Here is a 26,005-nt window from a genome sequence, read left to right as displayed (position 1 = left end):
TTCCAGGCAGCACTCATATCTGAAGCAGTTACTAAAATGAAATGATAGGGAGATGCCTAGCAGTGGTGATGCGAAGGAGTATTTCTGGTATCTGCCATTGATAGTTAGGAGTCAGTCTTTTAAAGTGAGGTTATATAAATGGAAATATGCTTGCACATATAGGTGTTTTCTGTCTTTGCCATACATAATTTTTAAAATTTGACCTCCATGTAAACCAAAAATATTTTAAATGTAAAAGAGTTATATTATAGACAGCCTTTTAATAAAAAACTAGTTGTGCTTTTCAAACAGGGACTTCATTATTTAATCAGATGAGCCTGACAAATATGTATCACATCAAGAACTGAAGTAGAGCCACGTGTGTTTTTGGTTGTCTTTGTAGGATTTTTTTTCCATAATCATATTCACATGAACCCGTTCCTATAATGATTGCTTTTATGCCTGGCATTTCTCTTTCTGAACTTAAAGCATTCATGTAAAAATTCCAAGAAAATGTAAAAGGCTGCAGTTGTCAGGAGTAAAAGTACACTTTTAATTCCATTTCGTTTTTATTTTTTTTAACCTATCTTATTAATATCTTTGGGACATTTTATCAAATTATTCAATTCCTTAATTTACTTGTTCTGCATACCAAACAGATTTAAAACAGTTTATCACATAAACACCTGCAGCTTATAAATCAATCACAAAAAAAAGTATGTTCTAAACGGTTAAAACAGGCATTCTTAAGGTCATGGAATTAGGGGGTGATCTTAACAGGTGAATTAGAATAGCAGTGTAGGATAAGCTGAAAAATACATTTGTGATTGACTATTCTGCAGCAAACACTTAAAATGAGAATTGTGAGGGAAGGGGAAAAACCTTTATATTAGAATAATTTTAAACCAAAAAGTCTAAAAATAAAAGAATGAATGTAATGTTGGTGTTTTTTCAGAAACAAAGTTTTAAATTTGTTTTAAAAATTAGAATGAGACTCCTTTTAATTGAACTTTCCTTATTTTTTTTTCTCAGTGGACTTTAAACATAGCTGCTTTAAAATTTTGACCAATTCCAAGACCTTAAGAAACTTTGAACAGATTATTTTCTCAAGTGAGGTTTTGCTGTTTTCTTTTTATGTTGTTCTTATACTTATTCTGATACAGAATCAGAAAGCTTTTTGTGATAGAGTATTTGCCTGATCAGTGAAATAAATAAGGTGAAGATTGTCCGCAGAAAATCTTAAGTTTGCACTAGGAGAGTTTGAACTGCCATTCCCAGTAGAAGAAAAAATAATGAAAAGAGTTCAGTAATCAGTAATACTAAAAGATAAAGGGACCATTTATATAGTCAGTTCAATGAAGTACATGTAGGTATACAATGTACATTAGTATTTAGCTGTTTGATTTTGTTATTATTAGTGTTCTTTGTGACAGGTTATCGTTTTAGGGGCTTTTTGCAGTTGAAAAGATACACTAGAAGCCAAAAGCATTGGTGCAGATTCCTTGTTTAATGGAAAATAAACCCACAAACATAGCGGTTCTTAGCCTTGGTTCCACATCAGTATCATCTTTGGAACTTTGTGGAACACAGACATCTGTATATTTAAAAGCTCCCAGAGTACACAGTGGACAAAGAGGTTGAGAAACACAGCTGTTGTAGTAGGAGGAATCTAGGAGAAAGGAGGCTTTTATACTAACCTGATCCAAAGTTAATAATAGCTTAAATAACAATAGTGATGATGAAAATAGAAGAAGACAGACTTTGAAGATCAGAATAGGCAGTTTTAGTGAAAATAAAGAAGGGTCAAAGATGATGCCAATATTTCTTTCCTGGGAAAATGTAGATAGCTATTAGCATACGCTTTGGAAATGGTAGGGGTTGGGGGCAAGAGGAACAGGGTAGTCAGGCAGATTGGCTTCTTATAGGGATAATGGTAATGATTTAGTCTGCAGTGTATCCTTTGGAAGTTTAGAATTTGGAAGCCTTCTGAGGAGGTTGAAGCTTTGAGGCAAGTAAACTGCACAGTGGGGTTATAATATAGAACTGAGGACAGATCCTTGGAAGACACCAGTAGTTAAGAGTTTGGAAGAATAAAGTGGAACCATCACAGAACACAGGGAGTACTCCCAGGGTTCGGGTGTCTGCTGTGCTGGGTACCAACACTGTAGTAGAACTATATCTGCCGCCATTTATGCATCATTTACAGTAGAGTGAAGGTGATCATAGTGACAGCCTAAAGTCCTCAAGAAAAGGTAAAATAATGTTTACTATAATATTGCTTAAGAAAATGTTGATTTGCTTTGATTTTCGAAGAGTCCTAGTCTTTCAGAATCAAATCAGTATTTTCAGTTGGTTTTGGTGCATTTGTTTTCTTTAATAAGTATATATCATGTTTGCAGCTTTAGAGCATTTAAGGCAATGGTTCTTAAAATGTTAGTGGACTCCAGGATCTTCCAGTGAACTTTTTAAAATGCTGATTCTTAGGTCCCCAGAAACCAATTTGGTGGATCTGAGATTTGGGGCCCAGGAATCTGCATATTTAATGTCCCTCATGTGATTCTAATTCAGGTGATCATTAGAACACTTTCTGAGAAAACATTGAACTAAGATTTTTCTGTTGCAAAGAAAAGCAGGGTACTTTACTAAAGGATGTGCTTGTCCTGGGAGTTCAAATTGTTTTTCACGTTCATTCCTTACTCATGTGTGCTTATGAAATACTTATTTCTGTCATAAAAATACAGTATACAGAGTAAAACATCAGTTGAGATAACTGAATGAGTTAATGATTTTTCAGTAATAGGTAGTCTCGCTACACCTCTGTGTAAAGAGCTACTTGTTTTTAAGGCGCACATTAAGAAGTTAGCTTTAAATTTCTGCATTGATAGTTTTGACACATTTTTATATTAGTTTTCCGTCTTTCAGGAGCCATTTCTATACTGTCTAAATAAGTCAGGCATATTTGTCACATAGTTCCTGTTGTAATCATCTCTTCTTGCAGTATTCTTGTAAATTTCCTAGAGCAATCTCATACATTGTCCACATTTGACAATTAAGTTGAGACTTTCCTGTTTTATCATACAGTACTTTTGGAGCTCCTGTTTTTACTAGTCCTGGCTAATTAGCAAAAGCAACAGTATCCCTACCCTCTTCAAGTAATGAAAATAATAGTAGAAGCCTTAACCGTAGCTATTCTGTCTTTATGTCTTCAGGGTAGCATTAAGGATTGGATGACTCCTGGTCATTATCCCTGCCCCTCTTCCTTCCGCCACCGATTCAAGTAAAATTTTCTCAAATGTTCCTCTTTAAATCAGAAGTAATGATGTACTGGAAGTTTAGCAGCATAATGTTTTCAACTTTAAATGTAGAGGATTGTGGCTTAGAGTCAGATCTTCAGGCCTCTTTTGAAATGACCTCTTCGTGGTTGGTCTTTTAGGCCTGTTTATTATAGTGTAAACTCTTGAAACAAAGATCTGGGTTTTTATTAATCATCACAACCCCATCCCCACAAACACAGTTGTGTACAGCACCTAGCACAGAATCCTACATAAGGTCCCTACATAAGTACCCCTCTTACCTTGTGCTTCCATAGCATGATTGTGCCTACCTTTATAGTGTTAATAACTTGCCAATTCATTTGTCTGTTTTATCTGCTAGACTTAGTTCCTTGAGTAAAACTCTGCCTTTTATCTCTGTAGCCTTAGTACACAGCACCAGACCTTGTAGATTTAAGGCACACACACAAAAGAAGCTAATATAAATATTTCCAGATAGTTGAGTTTTATCTTTTTATATTCATAAGTTTAAAATTTTACTTGTGGATACCCATCTTTTCTAATTTATGCTCATGTCTTCTTAAATCGAGTATATTAGATTAATTTTACTTTTTTAAATGGTCCAAGTTATTCTGAATAGCATTCTATTTTTCTATAAATATAATGGTAAATATATCCTTACAGTCATTATGGTATCGTTATTTGTTCTCATAAGGATGTTGTAGTGGGTATAATGTATGTCTCTCTGTATGTTGGTAATAAAAATGGTAATAGTGAGCTGGGCATGGTGGCTCATATCTGTAATCCCAGACCTTGGGAGGCTGAGGTGGGTGGATCACGAGGTCAAGAGAGAATGAGACCATCCTGGCTAACACGGTGAAACCCCGTCTCAACTAAAAATACAAAAAATTAGGTAGGTGTGGTGGCACGTGCCTGTAGTCCCAGCTACTTGGGAGGCAGAGGTAGGAGAATCTCTTGAACGTGGAAGGTGGAGGATGCAGTGAGCCGAGATCATACCACTGCACTCCAGGGGTGACAGAACGAGACTCCATTCTGAAAAAAAAAAAAAGTAATAGTTTTGTGTATTTGTTTATATTTACAGATAAAAATTTTGCAACCCCGTATATCAGTCTCTCAAATTTGAAGTGAAATTTATACTGGTTATAAAATCTAACATCTGACAACCACTAAACTATACTGATGTATTGTGCTTTAAATACACTAATACCCATTGCTGCGGTTATTTTAGAATAGATGGTTAATCTTCATACATTTAGAGCAGCATGTGAGTATCCATTTCCATTTATATAGAAATTAGGATAAGACTTTTTAATTGAACATATGAAAATCAAGTTCCAAAAGGCTGTTCATAAATCCTTTTGTTTGAAAGTTGAACTAAGCAAGTACTCTGTGTGGTCATAGACCCATCTGTGAAGTTCACTTTCACAAGGGAATAACATGTTGGTGACATGGGTTATGTTTTTTCTTGATTTCTTTCCATCTCCCTTATAGGATGTGTTCAGAGACTTGCATTTTGGAGTATTTTTATCATTGATATGTTTATAATAAAAGGCTATTCCAAGAACAGAAGATATACCATGAGCCAATGTTTGTAGATATTAAGTTCAATTCATGCATTTTTTTTTTTAAATTAAATTGGACTCTTAAGGTTGTCCCAACCCCCTTGCTCTCTATATTATTTTGCCAGGCTTTTAAACTCACAACCTTGCTATACACCGTTGGTTTTAAGCCATAGCTACCCATTGGATTCATCTGGGGAATGTTAAAATAAATGACCAGTTGCCACTCCAGACCAGTTAAATGAAACTTCTGGGTGATTCCAATGTGCAACCAGAATTGGCAGCCAGAGTTGAGAACCATTGCCAGAAATCTAACAAATAATGCAGTTGCACAGACTAAATAACTGCATTTGACTGACAAAAGACCATTTGTTTGTGGTTAGTAGAGTCTGTGTACTTTCCTCTATTGCAAAGCTCTGCTCATATCCATAAAAGTTCATGAATTAAAAACTTATGAAGAGAAGCAGAGTTTGTGGTTAGGAGCATGACTTTAGCTTTTGACTACCAGGTTTGTTGTGTAACCTTGGAAAAGTTACTTAATCGCTCTATTTCAGTTTCCTCATCTATAAAGTAAAATATATGTCTCAATGGATTGGTATTGTAATTAAATGAGTTAATATTTGAAAAGCACTTAAAACAACATTTGGCATATAGGAAACACACTAAGCTTGTAAAATGCAGAAATTTAAAAATAACAGCTCTTTTATCTGTAGCTATACTGCTTCAATGCATTTAAGGACTATGACATTAAAGATTGAATGACTCCTGGAATTTTTACCTAGACTGTTCTGTAGTTTTCTCAGTATTAAAATGACTGTCTTTTTCTTTTTCTTTTTTTTTTTTTGTCCCTTTTGCTGTTTGTGTTTCTAAGTTTTTATATGAAAAGTCCAACATTTTTAGCATGTCAGATTATTGGTGGTATTTTCTTCCCACATTAGAGAAGTGACTATTCATAACATGTTGGCTATAAGATGCAGGTTTTCAAACTTTGTGTTTTCTGGTTACTTTTTGGTTCTTAATTACCAAACACCTTGGATGTTTTTTATCCCACTTTTAGATGTGTCACTGTATCAGGTACTCAAGTGCTGAGAAGACTGGTCTGTGTATGGCTTAACTATGTGAGACAATCTGAATTCCGAACATTTTGTTTTAATGCCTTGAAGTGGTAGCTGAACTTGTTTGCACTTAGTCATGATTTTCTTTGCTTACCTTGTGTTAGAGAAAATGACCCTTAAAGGTACTTTGAACTTGAATTTGGTAGTCTGTTCATCTACAGATAAGGCATCTTAGGTCCCGTATTTGGCAATATGCCTAAGTCAGAATCAAATAAATTGTTCTGAATTTCTAAAAGTATAAGACTTTTGATACTCTTTTTTTTTTTTTTTGCTTTCTTAGAGAATTTGATGGCTCTCAAATTTAATGAAATATAATTTTAATTTTGTAACATATACCATGCTTGTGGCACATCATTTTAAAAAATTGTATTGAGGAATGATTCATGTACAGTAAATTATGTCTATTTAAAGTATATAATTCCATAAGTTTTGACAATGCATGCATCTCTGTAAAACCATTACCACAATAAGGTATAGAACATTTTCATCACTGCCAAAATTTCCTCATACTTCTTTGCAATCAGTCTCTCTGTATACTCTCAGTCCCACATGTCTTTTCACTGTAGATTCACCTCCATTTATTTTCATTTCTTAGCTATTGTGAGTAATGCTGCAATGAGTATAGGATTGCAGATATCTCTTTGACATACTGATTTCGTTTCCTTTGGATAAATACCCAGAAGTGGGACTGCTGAATCATATAGTAGTTTTAGGAACCTCCATACTGTTTTGGCTGTACTAATTTACATACCCAACATAAGTATACAGGATTCACTTTTCTTCACATTCTCTCCAACCCTTGTTATCTCTGGTCTTTTTGACAATAGCCATCCTAACAGATGGGAGGTAGTATCTCATTGTGGTTTTAATTTGCATTTTCCTGATGATTAGTTATGTTGAGCACCCTTTTATATACCCATTGGCCATTTTTTGTGTTGTCTTTCGAAAAATATCTATTCAGGTCATTGCCCATTTTTTTTGTCAGATTATTTGTTTTTTTGCTATTCAGTTGTATGAGGTTTTTTTTATCTTTTGGCTATTAACCCCTTATCAGGTATATGGTTTGTAAATATATTCTTATCTTAAAATGGCATCACATGTATACTTGCTAACTTTCTTATTTTCTGTGCTTTGTATGTTTTAAAAAGGAGAATTAGGATAGAGTTACTGAGAAAAAATAATATTTTTATATACATCAGGTATATAAAAATCAAGTGGTTCTGGCATGTAAAAATGCATGAACCTTAGCACCACCTATTCATTTTTTTCACATATAAGTAATTATGTATTTGGTAGTGTTACTGTTCATTTCTCCTTGAGCTAATAAATTTTTCAAAAAGATCTGTGTACTGTTATTAAAGAACTTAATGAATATGACTGGACTGTCAGCTGCAGGTTTTTCTTTTGACAATAGCACAAAATGGAAAAGCCTTTTTGAATAAACTTAAAACAATGCTCTCTAGAAAAATGACGTTGAATTTATTGCTTTTCTGACCTTGGAACTCTTACTTTGAAAACAGTAACTATTTTGAAAAATTTAAATTGTGCTTTTGAGTCACTACTACTTGCTGACAGCCATCAACTGTAGTTTGAATTTTATCTTAGAAACTAATTTGATTTGTTTATACTTTTGGCGTTTATTTTTTGAGCATGATGAAAATTTCAATATTTTGTCCTCCATTGACTGAGCACCCTAATTAACTTCTCTAATTTATACAAATTATAAATCAAAAGTAGTCTTGCTTTTCCATTTATACTTTCTATTGGGAAAATCACACCTGGTTTTAATAGACATATATAAATGAGTGACAAAGTATGATAAGGATGGCAAATGGGGGAGGTGTAAGATGATAAAGTGGGAGGCAGATAAACCCTCTTGAAGAAAATATGAATTCAGTTACATTTTGAAGGAAAAAAAATGCTGTAGCAGATGGCAAGAGAGAGGTTAATTCATAAAGAAAGAATAGTATCAACTCTAAATAAATAGTGTAGGGATTCCATTGGTTCACTTGAGTTTGAAACTGTTTTAGAGCTGCACTTCTGGATGTTATGTAGAGCAAAAATACTTTTAAATTCATTTCCTTCTATTTGTTTTTTTACAAAGGCAGTTGCAGTGTAATAATATCTTAATCACAAAGTTATTAAAAATGGAACCCTTTTTAAATTAATGAACGTGCTATTCTTTCCTAGTTGTCACTGTCTTTTTATTAGTAGCTCTTAATTTATTTTTTAGTTGTGACATATGTTTTTGAAGGTGAGTTTAGTCAATGGAGTAGTTATGGTATTATCTTGATATAAGATTCAGAATAATTTGGTTCATTGATTATATTGAACTTGGTTTGGCAACTTTTAAGTTGGCATCACTCATGTTTAAAATTATGAATTTGTTTTTTTAAATGGGTGTTTAAAAAAATTTAAATGTTATGGGGTAACAATAAATAGAAGTCATATTAATGTGACCGTTTTCTAGAATTTTGTAAGACAATTTAAGCTGTAGAGCATGTATTTTCAAATTGTGCTTTCTATAAATAATTTGTGAATTCCCTGTAGTTGGTCAAAGTAAAATGTATGTACTCCATTGCAGATTTTGTTCTCCACGCCTCCCTTTCCCCTTGTACCTGTCTGTCTCTTTCTCTTTCTCTCACTTTTACTTTAAAACACATGTATTTTTTTCTAGAACGCTTATAAGAAATTGGTAAGAAAATGGGTTATTAATCACAACAATTTTGAGTCATTCACAGATGCCATTATATTAAAATAAATCACAAGGCTAATTATTAATTCATTGAGAGTTCTGATTGAACTTGAAGACCTAAATGTTTCTTATACTATGTTGACTAGACCTTTCATGCAAACTTCAAGAACTTCTAGCTCCTGATTTACCTTTTAATAATGAAAAAATATTGTCCTTTTAAATAGTATATCTTTTAATTATTAGTTGACCTAATAACTAAGTGATAACAAATCCTTAAAATTGAGTTTTAATATTTATATATGTAGTTTGAGTTGGTAGAGGAGTTTTAAATATGTATACTGGTCACTGGGGGACCCTAATTTTTTTGGATTTTAGAACCTGAATCATAGATTACTTTGAAAAACTTTGCTCAAAATTGAAATACCATTATTTTAAATACTATAAAAACAAAAAATGGGCTATTATGAAAATGCTTATCTCATTCTGTTTTAATAATTTCATTTATTTTTAAAATTACCTTAAGCTTTCAGAAGTATTTTGGGAAGTGAAATTTTCTCATAACTAAAGGCCAGCTATGTTTTTTGTTCAATTTTGTAACCACCAGACTTTTAACAAAATGTATACACAGTAGTCAGAGTTGAAACATTTTTCTTTTATAAATAATATGAAATAAAAGTTTTGGGTCCAGGATGCCTTACGTAGCATATAGGGAACATATCAGGTTCATATCTCTTTTATAGCATTTACCACATTTTCTTTACATGTCTTCTCCCCTTTTTTTGATACCAATGCCTGCTCATTAACTTTAATTATTTTCTGTAGCATTTAATATAGAGTATTTTTTAAAGAAAATCTGTTCAAAGAAGGAAAAGTATATACAATTGCATCATCTACTGTCAGTTATATATTTAAGTATACTTCACTTTATGAATCACATCAGTTTTCAGTGTCAACACACTTTGTGAGAGTCTGCAGACTCTTCAGTGTTAATGAAAACATTAAATTGAAGTTGTCTGTGGTTAATCTGAGTTGCATTAGCCTACCAAGTTTGAATTCTTCCTTAGAACTTCAGTTAGGTAGATAGCCATAAAATTTCATAACGTGGTATTTCAGAGAATTGTGTTGAGTATGAAAAACTCGAGGTCTTCTAAAAAGTTGTAGGGTAGTAGGTTTCTGTATATTTTCAGTTCTTTGCATCTTATAGCTAGTAGAATAATTATAGAGTAAATTGAGTTTCAAAGTATATAGTGACGTGGCAGGGACTCTTAAGAATTTGTAACACTTTTGTTGCCTCACATTGCACACCCTTTGTCCTCACCCATGGTAGATAGACGCTTTGAGCTCAGAGTCAGCAGCCCTTACATAGACCCACTTTAAATGAGTGCTGCTTTTTTGTGTTCTGCCTTTCTCCTACACTGCTGGAGCCCACTGAGATTGTCCCCTTATTCAGTGGCTAAGTGCAGACTAGCAGTGCAGATTGTTAATAATTCTCAGTTAATAGGGGATAAGAACTTAGAGATAAATGCCGTGGCCTCCCGTTCTTTAGGTGCACAATTCTGGACACATTCAGTATGCTTTTCAGTTTGCCAACAGCAGCAAACTCAGTAATTCATCCTTGTATTAGTTTTTTCTCCTTCCCATCTTTCTGTTCACTTCCTCACTCATATTTCCTAGGATTCTCACCCAAATAAACTACATGGACCCAGTTCTTTGTCTTAAGTTGTATTTTTTTTTTTTTTTTTTTGGATACAGAGTTTAGCTCTTGTCGCCTAGGTTGGAGTGCAATGGTGTGATCTCGGCTTACTGCAACCTCCGCCTCCCAGGTTCAAGCAATTCTCCTGCCTCAGCCTCCCGAATAGTTGGGATTACAGGCATGCACCACCACACCCGGCTAATTTTGTATTTTTTAGTAGAGGCGGGGTTTTACCATGTTTGTCAGGCTGGTCTCAAACTCCTGACCTCAGGTAATCTTCCCACCTTGGCCTCCCAAAGTGCTGGGACTACAGGCATGAGCCACCGCACCCAGCCAAGTTGTACATTCTGTAGACTCCAAGAAGTCTTGCAGAAAGGAAAAGAAAATGTGTTTGTGTTAAGCATAGCTTTTCCCAGGTATATGTTGTCATAGAACTTTTGTTTGAATGACTCCTATTAACAGCACATGTAATACATTTATGTATTTATTTATAATGTGTATATTCTATAGGACAGTGAAACTTAAAAGTTCGAGAAAAGGCCTTCTAGACCTAACGATCCAATATAATTATTGTATAATTAAAATTATACAATACCTTAATGAATGATTTAGTTTCAAATTTGGTGGATAAAGTCGGAAATAGTGTTATGAACCATCATGGGTTTATGAAAGTGTCATTAATTAAAATATCGTTTCAGACACCTCACTTTCTGAAGTTCTATTTAGAGACTTGATAAATAACTACATCTGAAAGATGTTGCTAAAACTGAGGAAAGCTGTAGTGTGTTTAGATTAATATTCCAATAGAGCAGGCAGACCCTCAAACTGTTTCTTAAATAAACTTTGGTATGTGGTATTCTCACAGGAGCATTTGTGTATACCTTCTACTTGAACAGTGAATCTGTCTCAAAACTTCACCCTTCTTTCTTTTTCCTTGGACTTGTGTTTTATCAGTAGTTATTTTATCACATAAGGTCATTTTAAAATGAAACTGCTGGAAAAAAACATTAATAGGAATTCAGGTCAAACTGCTAAAAAAAGAACATTGGCCATTATATTAAAATAAATCATAATTTATTACGATTTAACATGATCGAACTTGAACACCTAAACATTTCTAAAACTGAGGAATTTTTATTTGAGAATTTAGAAAACTTGTGCCTGCTTTTTTTAAGCTAATAGTTATTGCCAGTCTGATATGTAACAAATTGAGAGTCCAGTCGCTACCCAAATGTTAGCGATTAATGGAAATATTTGTATACGAGTACATAGCCCCCTCAAAAATAATTCTCTCAGGTTTAAAATCAGTATTCAGACCAAGACTCAGACTGATGTATAGCCATCTTAATAATGTGTGAGAGGGTTTGTTTGTATCCTTACCCTTCTTTCTTGATCAAATTAGAGGCCTAATAGTTTGGTTTTCAACTTGGTACTTATTAGACTAGACCCTAAAATACCCCGTAAATGGGATTAATTGAAAGTTTTTCAAATTTGAATAGTTATGTATTATTACATTTGAACTATTTTAATTCCTTTTCTGTTAAAAAAAAAAAAAAAAACCTTAAGTGTAAGAATTCAATAATCTTAAGTGGAGGAAGAATTTTAGTATAATTATCTCCCACATTTTGCTGTTCTATTTATAGTTTTAAGTTTATTCTGTCCCCAAATAATGGCCTACATTTCATTATGGGGCATGAGAACCTAACTTCTACGTCCAAGGACAGTGAATGAAACTACCTTGATAAATTTTGTTTACTCTTTTACCATTACAGTTGCATTAACGTCCTTTATTTAGCGATAACATTTTCCTACCTTTATCAGTCATCACAGCAATGTTTCCAATTTCATATTGTGATGACTGATTTAATTTTATTTTAAAAAATGTAGTAGCTGAATGGATAATATAGTCAGCTTATAGTTTTTATATAGGACATTTTTTAAGGCTTACAAACTTTGGAGAGGCTTCCAGAGTCATTTCCTTCAAGGCAATTTTTGACATTTTTGACCTAGAATTATAAATTTTTAAACTACATTATGCCTAGAGCAAGTCCAAGTGTGTAAATAGAAATATTTACTTGATTGCTTAATTTACATTGTCATCTTACCTACCAACCCCTTTTTAATAAATGTGGAAATACAAGAAGGTAACAGTCAATAGAAACACAAGAAAATAACAGTCAAGAAGCAGGTTTACGTGTTTGTACTCAGCTCCTGCAAAGTCATATTGCCCAACAGTGACAGGAAAATTAATTCTTGAGTACTCAGCTGTGATTGTTTCTTACCAGCATGTCTTTGGATTATTAACTGATAACTCATATATACAATATCTGCTTATATTTTGTCAATTTTTCCAGCTTCACAAACCTGTTATCAATCATTCATTTATTTATTAAATAATAATAATTAAAATGATGCATCTCTTTACATAAAGGAACTTTTATTTAAACATTTTTATTTTTATGTAAATATATATTTTTATTTAAGTATTATTTATACAATATTTAAACATGTAAACATTTATTTAAACATTTTAAATGTTTAAAATTTTATGACGTTTTACTTTATAATTTTGCTTGTATTTATCTTTAAATAATTTCAGATTGTGCTGAAACTTATTTCAAGAGTCTGACATGTTTCATGTAAACTTAATTACTTTATCTGTTTGTTTTTAGTGGGAGATTTTGATAAGATCTGGCGAGAACACTGTGAGGATGAAGAAACTCTTTGTGAATATGCTGTTGCAATGAAAAATTTGGCAGATAATCATTGGGCAAAAACTTGTGAGGGTGAAGGTCGTATTGAATGGTGTTGCAGGTAAGTACTTTTATGAATTAACGTTTTTGGTTTCTAATGTATTGTTATAACTTTCTTTTTTTTTTTTTTTTGAGACGGAGTCTTGCTCTGTCACCCGGGCTGGAGTGCGTGGCGTGATCTCGGCTCACTGCAACCTCCACCTACCGGGTTCAAGCAATTCTGCTGCTGCAGCCTGCTGAGTAGCTGGGATTATAGGCACCCACCACCGCGCCCGGCTAACTTTTGTATTTTTAGTAGAGATGGGGTTTCACTATCTTGGCCAGGCTGGTCTCAAACTCCTGACCTCGTGACCTGCCCGCCTGGGCCTCCCAAAGTGCTGGCATTACAGATGTGAGCCACCGCACCTGGCAGAAGCTCTTAAATCTAAGTGATGCTGTGTATAATTCATAGTACCAAAATAGAATACCAGAAATACTATGAAAGAGATCCTGTCTTTTAAAACAACTTTTCTCCCTTTTGCTTCACTTTCTATTTCATTCACCTTTTTAAATAAAAATGTTTTTGGCACATTTGTTCTAACTTTTAAAAAATATGGCTTTAAATGCGTTTAATACATACAATACATTTAAATATAATGATTTAATACTTGACTCCTTAATAAGTTATGGTATAAAAATTTCTTTGGATAATTATATTTAGATTCAAGTAAAAGTTCTACAAAGTCTTAAAACATCTTAAAATTTTTGTATCTTGAATTTCTGATGTATGATTCAGGGTATTCCAGCATTTATATTGACTTTGGATAATGTTTATTTTCTCATAATATAGATGCTAATGTTAAAAATACCAGAAAATGAAATAATGCTGATACTAGTTCTTTCAATGTGGTAAAATTATAAGAAAGGATAAGTATATTGACTAAACTTAAACATGAATTCCCTGAAAAACTACTTATTGGGTACTATGCTTATTGCCTGGGTGGTGAAATAATCTATATACCAAACCCCTGTGACATGCAATTTACCTATATAACAAACCTGCAAATGTAACCCTGGACCAAAAAAAAAAAAAAACCAAAAAGTAGAGACTAAATAAAAAAACATTGTCTTTCTCATGGACAGTAAGTTTATGATAACTTCTGGTTTACATTTTCTTTCAATTTTTATTCAAAAATTTTTACATCTCATTTTAAAACTGTAATAATGCATTCATTCAACAAATAATTCAGAGAAAAATATGCATTTAACTTAGTTATTTAATAAATAATATTTAGTAATTGTCTGCTTTGTACCAGTCATATTATAGGCACTAGGAGTACAATAAAACTCACAAAATCCTTGCTCTCATAGAGCTTACATGCTAGTGGGGGTGAGTGGCCAGAAACAATATGTTGATTAAATTTATACTAGTTCAGACAGTGGTGAGCACCATGAGCAAAATAAAGCAAGGAAAACCAAAACAATTTTAAATAAGATTGGGGAAGAGGGTTTCACTGTTGTGATATGTGCCAATGATATAAAGGAAATGAGAGAGTAAGCCAGCCCTACCAAGTCTAAAGATCTTAAAGTAGAGGCATGCTAGCATGTTTCAGAAATAGCCAGGAGAAAAGTGTGGCCAGAGCAAAATGACAGAGGAAGAGAGGTAGAAAATAAGGTAATGAGCACTAGATTTTGTAGGGTCTTGTGAATCGTTTTAAAGACATTGACTTTTACTCTGACATGGGAAGTCATTGGCTGTTTTGACAAAAGAAGTGATAGGATTTTATTAACCATTTGCAGGTGTCAATAATTCTTAAGAATTAATTTCTGTGTTAAGAATAGACTATAAGAAGAGCAAGGGTGTCAGTAAGGGAACCCAGTTAGAAAACTACTTTAATAATCATGGCATGAAATTATAGTTAAACAGTTGGTGAACGAGATAGTGAGTTGACAGGACGGTGTACCAGGATTAATGCTCAAATAAATATAATGACTCAGAGAGGAGCCAGGGAGGTGATGGGGCACACATTTTAGTGATTATGATGATATGTAAGGGAATTGAAAATACAAAGTATAGTGAGAAAGTGGTACCATCAGTGGATTATGGAGTCAAAGAATAATGGAGTTAAGGAACTAAAGAAAGGTGCCAGAATAATAGGAAATGGGATGATTGGGGTTAAATGTTTTTATTTGCATTTCTAGAGAGAAAATGGTTATAAATCTGACTGTTCTGCAGAATATACATTTTCTCCCTCAAGAAACACAAAATGAGGCATACTACTGAACCAAATAGTTCCCCGTAACAGAAAGTGGCAGTGTAATCCAATCAGGAAATCAGTACTGTTGCTGTTTAAGATCATCATTGTTGGATTTTAGCAGTAGTACTTTTAAATTACTATTACAGTACAGCAGGCAGGCCCTCAAACTTTATCTCTTAAATGAACTTTGATATGTGGTATTCTCATAGGAGCATTTGCTTTTACCTTCTGCTTAAACAGTGAATCTGCCTCAAACTTCAGTCTTCTTCCTTTTTCCTTGGATTTGTGTTTTATCAATAGTTATATTATCACATGAGGTCATTTTTTATGTAAACTGCTGAAAAAATCGTTAGGAATTTAGGTCATACTGTTAAAAAAAGAACAGTGGCAAGATATGGTTAAATTTATTATTTTTTTTACTATCAAGTAATACTAAGAGAAGTTATGTAATGTCTTTAAACATAAAACTAGGTTGGGGGAAAAGACTTTGAAACAATATTACATTTTGAAACTTGAGTTTTATATAATTATGAGCTATATGCAGTTTTTTTCTCTTTTTGATAATTCTAAAAGTAATGTCAGTTTGAAAGCTAAAGTGGGCTTTAAAAAGGGTTGGACAAAAGTTTGTTTTTGTTGTACTTAAAACTTATGGGAATATGTTATATGAGGTAAGCCTTGCATCCTGCTAAGGACAGAATAATAAAATTTTATATGTAATATGAAGCATTAAAAGCCAGGGAAAAAAATGCAATATACAGGTATAGCTATACCTTCAATAAAGGAATTTGCCCTTTTTAGCTCTTTTAAATACAGAGAAACATATACTATAAACACACTATTTCCTGAACTATTTGAAAGTAAATTGCAGATAACATTACATTTTATTGGTAAATCTATTAGCATACATCTCCTAAGAATTAGAAAATTTTTCTACATAACCACAACGCCATCATCATATTAAGACAGTTAACAGTAATCTTCTAATTTTCTAAAATATTTAGTTCATAAGATCAGATTTTTCTCACTGTCTTCAAAATATATTTTAAAATTTATATATATATATATAATTTTTTTCTAAATCCAATCAAGTCTCATACATTGGTGGTTACAATTCTTTAGGTTCTTGGGGTTTTTTTGTTTGTTTTTTTCATAACATTGAGTTTTTAGACAAATGTCAGTTAATTTGTAGAATATCCCACATTCTGCATTTTGCAGTTATTGGTTCAAGTTGGTTAATAGTGTTCAATATTCTATATATATTTACTGATTTTTCTTTCTTGGCTTTTTAATCTATCAATTACCAATAAAGATGTTTTTAAGATACCGTTTTTCTTGTTTTTTCTATAATAGTTACTTGGCTCTTTAGAGATTTAATTTTTCTGTTGAAGTTCTCTGTTTTTATCCATTTGGGTTGTCTTTTTCTCTATTTTAAAAAAATAAATTTATAGTAGTTATTTTAAAGTTTTTGTCTGCTTATTCTAACATGTCTTATATGTGGGTCTGTTTCTTTTGGCTATTTTTTTCTTTTGGTTATGGATCATTTTTTCCTGCTTTATGTGTGGTAATTCTTTTTTTATACTGGCATTGTGTTTAGAAGAGATTGGCATAAATACCATTTTTCTCCAGAGAGGCATGCTTTTTTTGCTCTGACAGGAAGCTGGAATGAAAGACTGAACACTTTGATACCATCAGGAGTTGAGCTGTATTGGAACTGGATGACCGCTTTAGATGGTTTCAATTCACTTCTGGTTTCAAGCGCTTTGATAGTGAATGAATCCTGTTCTGTGTATATTACAGGTGCAGTCCTCTTGCAGGACATAAACCTAATCTTTTTCTGCTTTTTAGTCCCACTTGCAGCCTCCAGTGCTGTTGCTGCCTTCACATACTCATAAATAGACCTGTGGAGGAAATCAGGAGGAGAATGGGGAGAATTATCTCTACATTTGAGTTTCTTAAAGATTTCAATCTGTCACACAGCCAAGCAGTTGTTAAAAGCTCTGCCGTTTCCCTTTAATCCAGCAGAGTATTTCTACCCTAGAAGGCTTGATTCTCTGCAGCCCAGGTACCATTTCAGCAAATGCCCCAGTTCCTGTGATCCGTTCTCATTTTGGAAGGACTTGTACTTGTCTGTTACTTAGTTCCTTTAGACCCCTTTGCATTCTCATCTCTCATGATTTCTTTTTAATATGTTTTTTTTTTTAATTCTATCATATGAGCTGCTCTGATAATCTGTATGCTAATTCCAAACTAGTTTTGTGTCCTGCATTCAGGTTTATCTGATTGTTTTCTCATGGTAACCAATTATTTATTTCCTCAGTCTCATTTATTTTCTGTAAACTGAAAGTTGGGTCTGAAGGATTGATTCAGGTCAGGTATTTTTGCAAAAATATCTATTAGATGAAGCTTTATACATCATTTTGTGTCATATTAGTAGATTTTTATTGTGAGGTGTACCGTCATTAGAGATACTAAATGTTGTCATTTGGTTAAGGTGGTATCTACTCAATCTTTCCATTGTAAACTTATCCCTTTACAATTAACGAGTAATATGTAGAGTGGTATTTTGGCTTGTGGAGCAATCCTCTTTCCTAACAGTCTTTCAACAAACAGTTTTACTTCCATTTGTTAAATAATATTTCATTTGGGGTTACAAAATAATTATTTTTAAAATTGTATTTTTTCTTGACATTTATTAGCTGGCATTCTTTTGTAAATAAAAGTTTTCCTTTATAAACAGTGAATGATGATTACATGTTATCCAGAAAAGCAGAATAAAAAAATATATGTAATTCTGTTTAATTACCAGTTTTCACAAAAGCAATTGCTATAATAGTCAATTACAGTTAGAATAAATGGGTTGTGGGTTTTGTTTTTTTTTTTTTTTTTTTGGAATGTCACAGTAACATCTTGGATTTTTATTCCATTTTTCATTGTTAGTCTTTTTTGGGGGGTAGGGTGCTCAAATAATTTCATATTAGGCAGCAGGAGCCCAGTTAAAGTTTGCTTCTGTGTTTTGCATCACCTGTGAGCACTTTCTTGCTCTCTAGTACAAAGATGACATGTCTTTGCTTCCCCTCGTCGAGACCTGGAATCAAACTCTTTCTTCAAGGAGTCCTAGTTTCATTTAGTGGGAAATGGCATTTGAAAAGTAACATCTGGGCACTAGATGTGCACAGGGTATGCTTTATTCTGCATCTTTTTGGTAAAGAGAATTAGAAAAATATATATGTTATAATATATAGTGTTATATATAAATATTCAGTCAACTTCATAATTGATATTTTCCACTCCAATTTAATATACAAGATTTTTGCTTAACAACTTTGTTTTATATTTATATTTATTTTTGCTTAACTTCTCTGTTTTTTATTTCTCTTCTGTTACCCAGAAGGACTTGGTTCTGAATTACAGTAATACATTAGCCTTTTCCTACAATTTATATAAAATGATTTAAAAATTGCAGTACTGATCTTCTAAAAATAAAATAATTGAAATTTAAGATTTCTTTGCAGTTCTTTTGTCTTTAGAACATATCCCACCAAGGATCAGAATATATGCTTAAAAATTGCTTGAAATAGTTCTTTTCTGTATGGTTGTAATACCAATTTTGCTATACAGTTGATTTCACTTTATTTTCAATTTTGGGAGTTGTTCTTTCTTTAATTTTGGAGAATATAAAACATTTACATGGTTCAAAAGTCAAACTTTATTAAAAAGTATACTCAAGGCTCCTTTTTATTTTCTTCATTTACACCTGCCTGTTACCAACAAAGCTGATTCCCCAGAAGATGGGGTCTTTCCCTGTTCATTGTCACGAAACCAGTACACAAAACCAAAAGTGAGTATCAAGTAGTGCAGGCTTTATTTGATGGCCATGGAATTGAGAAGCAGGAGCATGGCTCACAATTCAACTTCTCCACTAGTGAGAGGCTGGGTGGTTAAAATACAGGGTTTTCGAATGAAGGCATTGGACATTAAAAGCAAGAGGATTAATATTCACGTCTTTTCTAGAAATGGGCAGTGAACGTTCTAGAACTGGAGTGCCACTGTCCTTTTTGTCCTTTTATGGCTTCTTCCAGTTGTTATGGTCATTTGCCAACAGTCATGAAACTGGTGGGAGTACCATTTCATTTAGCATGGAAATGAGATGGTAATGAAATGTGAGGTCTTTTCATTAGGTCAGCTATCTTGATTCTAACCAGTCTCAGCTGGTCTTGTTATTTCAAAGGGAAGTTTTTATTACAGGTATCCTGTTTCTTAAAGATAAACAGAGTTGGGGCAGGGGGGCAGGGTCAGAATTCAACTATGTCATATAGGCGTTACACCGGGTGACACCTCCTATGGGTAACCATTTTCATTTGTTTCGTTTTTATCCTACCAGTGTTTGTTTTTGCAAAAATAAACAAATTCATATCCATGTACATATGCATATGTACATATATCCACCTTTTCTTATCCCTGTAGGTGGTGGTGTGTGGTGTACTGTTATATACTCTGTACCTTTCTTTTTTACTTAATATGAGAATCATTGTATTTGGTAGAGGTCAGAAGTCTTCAGAGAAACAGAAACAATAGGATGTGTCTGTTAGTATGTATAGTAAGATTTATTATAAAGAATTAATGCATATGATTATCGAGTTTGACAGGTCCTAAGATCTGCAAGGTGAGTGGGCAAGGTGGCAGTCCATGAGAGTTGAAGGTATAGATCCAGTCTAAAGACCAGCAGCCTCTAGACCCAGAAAGAGCTGATGTCTCACTTCGAGTCTGAAGGCGGGAAAAAGCCGGTGTCCCAGTTCAAAGGCAGTCAGGCAGGAGGAATTCTCTGTAATTATTCACGAGAGAGTCAGCTTTTTTGTTCTATTCAGGCATCAACTGATTGAGTGAGGCCCTCTCACTTTAAGGAAAGGCAGTGTGCTTTATTTACATTCTAACAATATTTGGACGATAGTAAATATTAATATCGTCCAAAAACACCCCTCAAGGAAACACCCAAGATAATGTTTGACAACTGATACCTAAAATTAACCATCGCAGGTATACAGATATATTCCTCATTTTCATAACTTGTTTACAAGCTTTTGCTGTTACAAATAGTGCTGTAATGAATAACCTTGTGTATGTGCATTTTGTATTTTTGTCATTGTATATTTGTAGATTCCTAGGTGTGGAATTGCAGAAATGGAGACTAAATGCATATGTGATTTTATTAGATGTGCTGCCAAATTGCCCTGTGTAGAGGTTATATCATTTTGCAGTTTCACCAGCAAATAAATAAATAAATAAGAATACCCATTTCTCTATAACTTCACCAACACAGGATGTGGCTCAGCTATTGAATTTTTGTCTGATAGATTGGAATTGGTATTTCTAGCTTGAGTTTATGTTACATCTCTCTCATGAATGAGGTCAAGTACCTTTTTGTATATTTAAGAATCATTTGCCTTTTTTTCTGTGAATTATGTGATCATGTTTTTGATAGTTTTTTGTGTTGACTTTTGGTTTCTAATTTTTCTTGATTTTTTAGAGCTGTTTGTATCATTTATAGATACGTGTGCCCTTTGTCTTTGACTCTATCTTTTGCCATACAGAAAGTTTTTGCTTTTACGTAGTTAGATGTATCAGTCGTTTGTTTTATTGCTTCCAGATTTTGATTGTCTTAGAAAAGCTTTCCTAATTACCAGACTGTAGGAATTCAAATAACAATTTGTTATTCACTCATGTTTTCTTCTAATACTTAGGGGATTTCTCTATTATTACATTAGATCTCTGATCTGTTTAAAAGTCAAATTTGGTATTTCTTGTGAAGTGTTCATCTAATTTTTTTCTACCAAAGTTATCCATTTCCCCAACATTTATTAAAAACTTTACCTTTTCTTCAGTAATTTGACATGACACTTACATGATGTACTAAGTTTCCCCACATAGTTGGTTTTGTTTTAGCTTTTCTGTCATATTCCCTTGTATATATCATTGATCCTTGCCTAATACCACCATTTTAATCATAAAGACTTATAATGCTGTTTTGTAGCATCTTCTTCCCATACCTCCCTTTCACACTATTCTTTTTCAGGGGTTTCTTGGTTTTTCTTGCTTTTGCTTTTTTCCACATGTACTTTAGGATCAACTGGTCCAACTACATTTTAAAAAATTGCTTTTATTAAGATTACATTAATTTTTCATAAATTGGGAACAACAGGTATCTCATTAATGTTGAATCATCCTATCCATTAAAAAGATATGTCAGCCGGGCGTAGCGGCTCATGCCTATAATCCCAGCATTTTGGGAGGCCGAGGTGGACAGATTAGTGGTCAAGGGATTGAGACCATCCTGGCCAACATGGTGAATCCCCGTCTCTACTAAAAATACAAAAATTAGCTGGGCATGGTGGTGTGCGCCTGTAGTCCTAGCTACTTGGGAGGCTGAGGCAGGAGAATCACTTGAACCCAGGAGGTGGAAGAGGTTGCAGTGAGCCGAGATCGCACCACTGCACTCCAGCTTGGCAACAGAGCAAGAGTCCGTCTAAAAAAAGAAAAAAAAATGGCTTTCCATTTGTTCTAGTCTACTTTAGTCAAAAGTAGCAGACTACTTTTGCAAAGCAGTGTTTTAAGGTTTTCTGTATAGTGGTTATGCACATTTCTTGTTGTGCTTACTCCTAGATATTTTATCATTTTTATTGCTGTTGTAAATGTCCCCTTCCCTTCTGTTATACAGCTATGCACTGCATAATGACATCTCTATCAGCAGTGGAAATATATATATACTATATACAATGGTAGTTCCATAAGATTATAATATCATAATTTTACTATACCTTTTCTATGTTTAGATACACAAATACTTAACCATTGTGTTACAGTGGCCTAAAGTATTCAGTATGGTAACATGCTGTAGACATGTAGTAAGCTATACCATCTATGTTTAAGTATACCCTGGTGATTTCACGATAATGAAGTCACCTTAATGATGCATTTCTTGGAACATATCCCCATTGTTAAGCAACACATGACTATATTCTAACAGGCTATTGTGTGTGTGTGTGTGTATATATATGGATAATTTTCATTTTTTAGTGTTTTACATCCTACCATTTTATTGAATTTTCTTACTGTTTATATGAGTTTATGATTGATTCTCTCGGGTTGTCAAGGTATATCTTTTATGTCATCTATAAATACACAAAGTTTTATTTCTTCCTCTCTTACTCATTTGACTAAATCTTTTTCTCTTGTCTATTACATAGCTGTACTTTATTCATTTTGCAGTAATGTATGTGGTGTATCCTCATTAAGTTACTGGCTTTTTGGCTTATATATCTATATATACATACACATGTATTTCTAATATTAAGGAAGTGTTTACCAACTTGTATTTTATTGAGTGTTTATATTAGGAATGGGTGTTGGATTTTGTTGAATGACCTTTCAACATCTATGGAGAAGAATAAATGTGTTTTCTTCTTAGATTTATGAATATAGTGAATTATATTAGTGGATTTTCTTATGTTGAACCATCTGTGCATTCCTGAAATACATATCACTTAGTCATGTTTAATTATGTTTGCTAAAATTTAATTTCATATTTTTATTGATATTTATAAGTGATATTGGTCTTTATTTTTGTAATCTTTATCAGATCAGATAAGTATCATTGTAATTTTGCTCCCTGAAAATGAATTTGGAAAAATGTTTTTGTTTCTGTGGTTTGGAACAGTTTAAGTACTTTTGGGGTTGTCTCACATGCATCAGTGGAATTTTAATTTATAGAGGTGACTGAGGGAAAACATGGAGTGATCAATGCCATTGAAATGATTATTTATTACTTATATTTCCTGAGAGAAGGGGACATACCACACTATGCAGGGCTACAAAGGAAGCACCAGATTTTGTCAGGAGTCAGAAGCAGGAGCTAAAGGAAAGCCTAGACCAGAGCCATTATTGACCTTTTATGGAAAAGATAAGGCAGGGCAGAGTAAATGGTTTAGGATTGGCTAGATTGAGTAATTTCAGTAGGCTTTGGGGACTAGGGGCTGTCCGTTGTTGTCTGGTGTATGGTCTTGAGTTGATTTAATAGTGGGGAATTATTGGCTTGTGTGTAAAAGTTAGATAGTGGTTGGCTTGCATATGAGACATGTTTTCTGAAGTAAGTTTACCGCCTTAAGGAATTAGCTGGTCCTGAGAGGGCAGTCTCTCTCTGGATGTATAAGCACACCCTCCAACTCCCCTCCCAAAATATCAAAACATGAAAGATAAAGTAAAAAACATGATTAATACAGGGGTTATCTGGTTTTTGAAGGCTTATACTGGTGCTTTTTGGTTAGATTAACTCTGATAACTATTTCATCTTTGGATTTTTGTTTTGTTTAAACTTTTTATTTCTACACATTCAAGTTTAAGAAATTTTCCTATTCTATATATTTGGTGTATTTTTCTAGAAAAAAAGTTGCTCAAGTTGCGCAAGTTTTTGTGTATTTGTTGGCACTCTCTTGTTCCTTTTTTTTGCTTTATTTTTCTAATCCTTTGAGTTCAATGTTTATTTCATTTAATTTTATTTTTTGTTTTGATATAAACATTAAAGTGTCTCAATTTTCATCAGATTGCTATTTTAGTTGCATTCCTTAGCTTCTGACTTGTAGTGCTTTCATTAATTTAAGATTTTTTTTATTTTATTAGTATTCGCCCTCTGACCCAAGTTACTTACTTTTTAAAAAAATAGCAGATAGAATGGATTTCTTGTTTTTGGTTAATTCTAGTTTTATTGCATTGCAATTGTATAATTTTGTCTGTATTTTTTCATTATGGTTTTTACTGTGGTTTTCTTCATGACTTAATACACGTATATGGTAATTTTTGTGACTATTCCATGTGTAGTTAAAAAGAAGCTATTCTCTCTGAATGCAGAGTTATCTTCTAGCAATAAGGTAAACTTTATTATGTTTTTTAGGGCTTCTGTAACCTTTTCATTCTCTTGATTGAAAGTGGAATGTTCCCCGTTGTTGGTGTTTGTCTGTTTCTCCATACATCTCATGGAATTTCTTCTTTGTAAAGATGGCTGCTATGATAAGTGGTACATAACTATTTATAATAGTTACAACTTTACTCGGAATTGAAGTGAATTGAATGCCTTTAGCATTTTAAAATACCCCCCTTTTTTTTAGTGATTTAATGCTTTTTATTCCCTACTTCTTCACCAACATTTCCTAATCATCTCATAGATGAAGTTCATCTTCCAGTAGATTCTTTAAAAACAACTTGGAATTATGATGTTCTCTGAGTTCACCCATCTTAAAAACTGGTTTTGTATAATTTTGTTACAAGATATGTAGTTTGGATGAATATAAAATCCTTGACTCACACTTTCTTTCCTTCAGCTTCTGAAAAAAATGTTACTCTACTTGGTCTTACTTTTTTATCTTGTTCCCCTTTCTCCTCTGGGTCCTTTTTCTCTCTTGCTCTCTGCTGAACCTTTTGAGAGTCAGTTACGGAAATTACCCGACTTTTCTTCCTGAATACTTCGATGTGTATCATGTAAGAACATTCTTCTTTGTAATCATAATACAACTATCACACTACAGAAATTTAATATGAATATAATGCTAACTAATAATGTAATCTGTAATCAGATTTCCCCAGTTTTCACAATAGTGTCCTTTATACCTGGATTTTTTTTTTTTTTTCAATCCAGGATCCCATCAGGGATAACTCATTGCACTTAGTTGTTAAACCTTTTTGGTCTTTAATCTAGAAAAATTCTTCATTTTTTTTCTTTTCTTTTTTGTCTTTTTATGTTACAATTTTTTTTTTTCTTTTTTTTTTGAAACGGGTTCACTGTTGTTGCTCAGGCTGGAGTGCAATGATGCAATCTTGGCTCACTGCAGCCTTTGCGTCCTGGGTTCAAGCAATTCTTCTGACTCAGCCTCCCAAGTAGCTGGGATTACAGGCACCTGCCACAACACCCGGCTAATTTTTATATTTTAGAAGAGGTGGGGTTTTACTATGTTGGTCAGATGGGTCTTGAACTCCTGACCTCAGGTGATCTGCCTGCTTCGGCCTCCCAAAGTGCTGGAATTACAGGTGTGAGCCACCGTGCCTGGCTGATACGGCCATTTTTTAAAAGTCAGCATTTTATAGGTTGCCTGTCAATTTGGATATGTGTAGTTTATTTGTGATTAGATATAAGTTAAGTGTATCATTAGCAAGTGTTTTGCATAGGTGATGTTGTGTCCCTCTCAGTGTAATACATCAGGAGATACATGATATATTTATCCCAAGGTTGTTTTGTTTTTCTCTTTTAAGTAGACTTTATTTTTTAGAGCGGTGGGTTTACAACATGATTGACCAGAAACCCACAATAAAATTGACCAGAAAGTACAGAAAGTTACCATATACAACCCACTCCATCCCAAACATGCATAGCCTCCCTGTCAACATCCAGCACTAGAGTGGTACATTTGTTACAGTTTTTAAACTTACATTGATCAATCATTATCACCCAAAGTCCATAGTTTACCATAGGGTTCATTCTTGATGTTGTACATTCTGTGGTTTTTGAAAAACGTGTAATGACATGTATCTTCCATTATAGTATCATACAGAATAGTTTAACTGCTCTAAAAATCCTTTGTGCTGGCCTTTTCACCCCTGCGCAACCACCAAATTTTTTTTTTTTTTTTTTTTTAGATGG

General features: G+C 33.3%; 1 protein-coding gene across 1 annotated transcript in view; it reads left to right on the top strand.

The window, feature by feature from the left end:
- Positions 1-26,005, top strand: part of LOC105529846 (chromosome unknown open reading frame, human C7orf60) — a gene marked incomplete at its 3' end in the record, with an annotated part of 37,398 nt that overhangs the window by 3,573 nt on the left and 7,820 nt on the right. The window contains exon 2 of the mRNA XM_011967087.1: positions 13,007-13,148. Coding sequence (XP_011822477.1) covers positions 13,007-13,148 — 142 coding nt within the window. The remainder of the gene's footprint in view (positions 1-13,006; positions 13,149-26,005) is intronic.

The sequence above is a fragment of the Mandrillus leucophaeus genome, unplaced genomic scaffold (genome assembly GCF_000951045.1).
Source record: "Mandrillus leucophaeus isolate KB7577 unplaced genomic scaffold, Mleu.le_1.0 Scaffold787, whole genome shotgun sequence".
Lineage (NCBI taxonomy): Eukaryota > Metazoa > Chordata > Mammalia > Primates > Cercopithecidae > Mandrillus > Mandrillus leucophaeus.
This window is presented reverse-complemented; position numbering and strand designations above follow the sequence as displayed.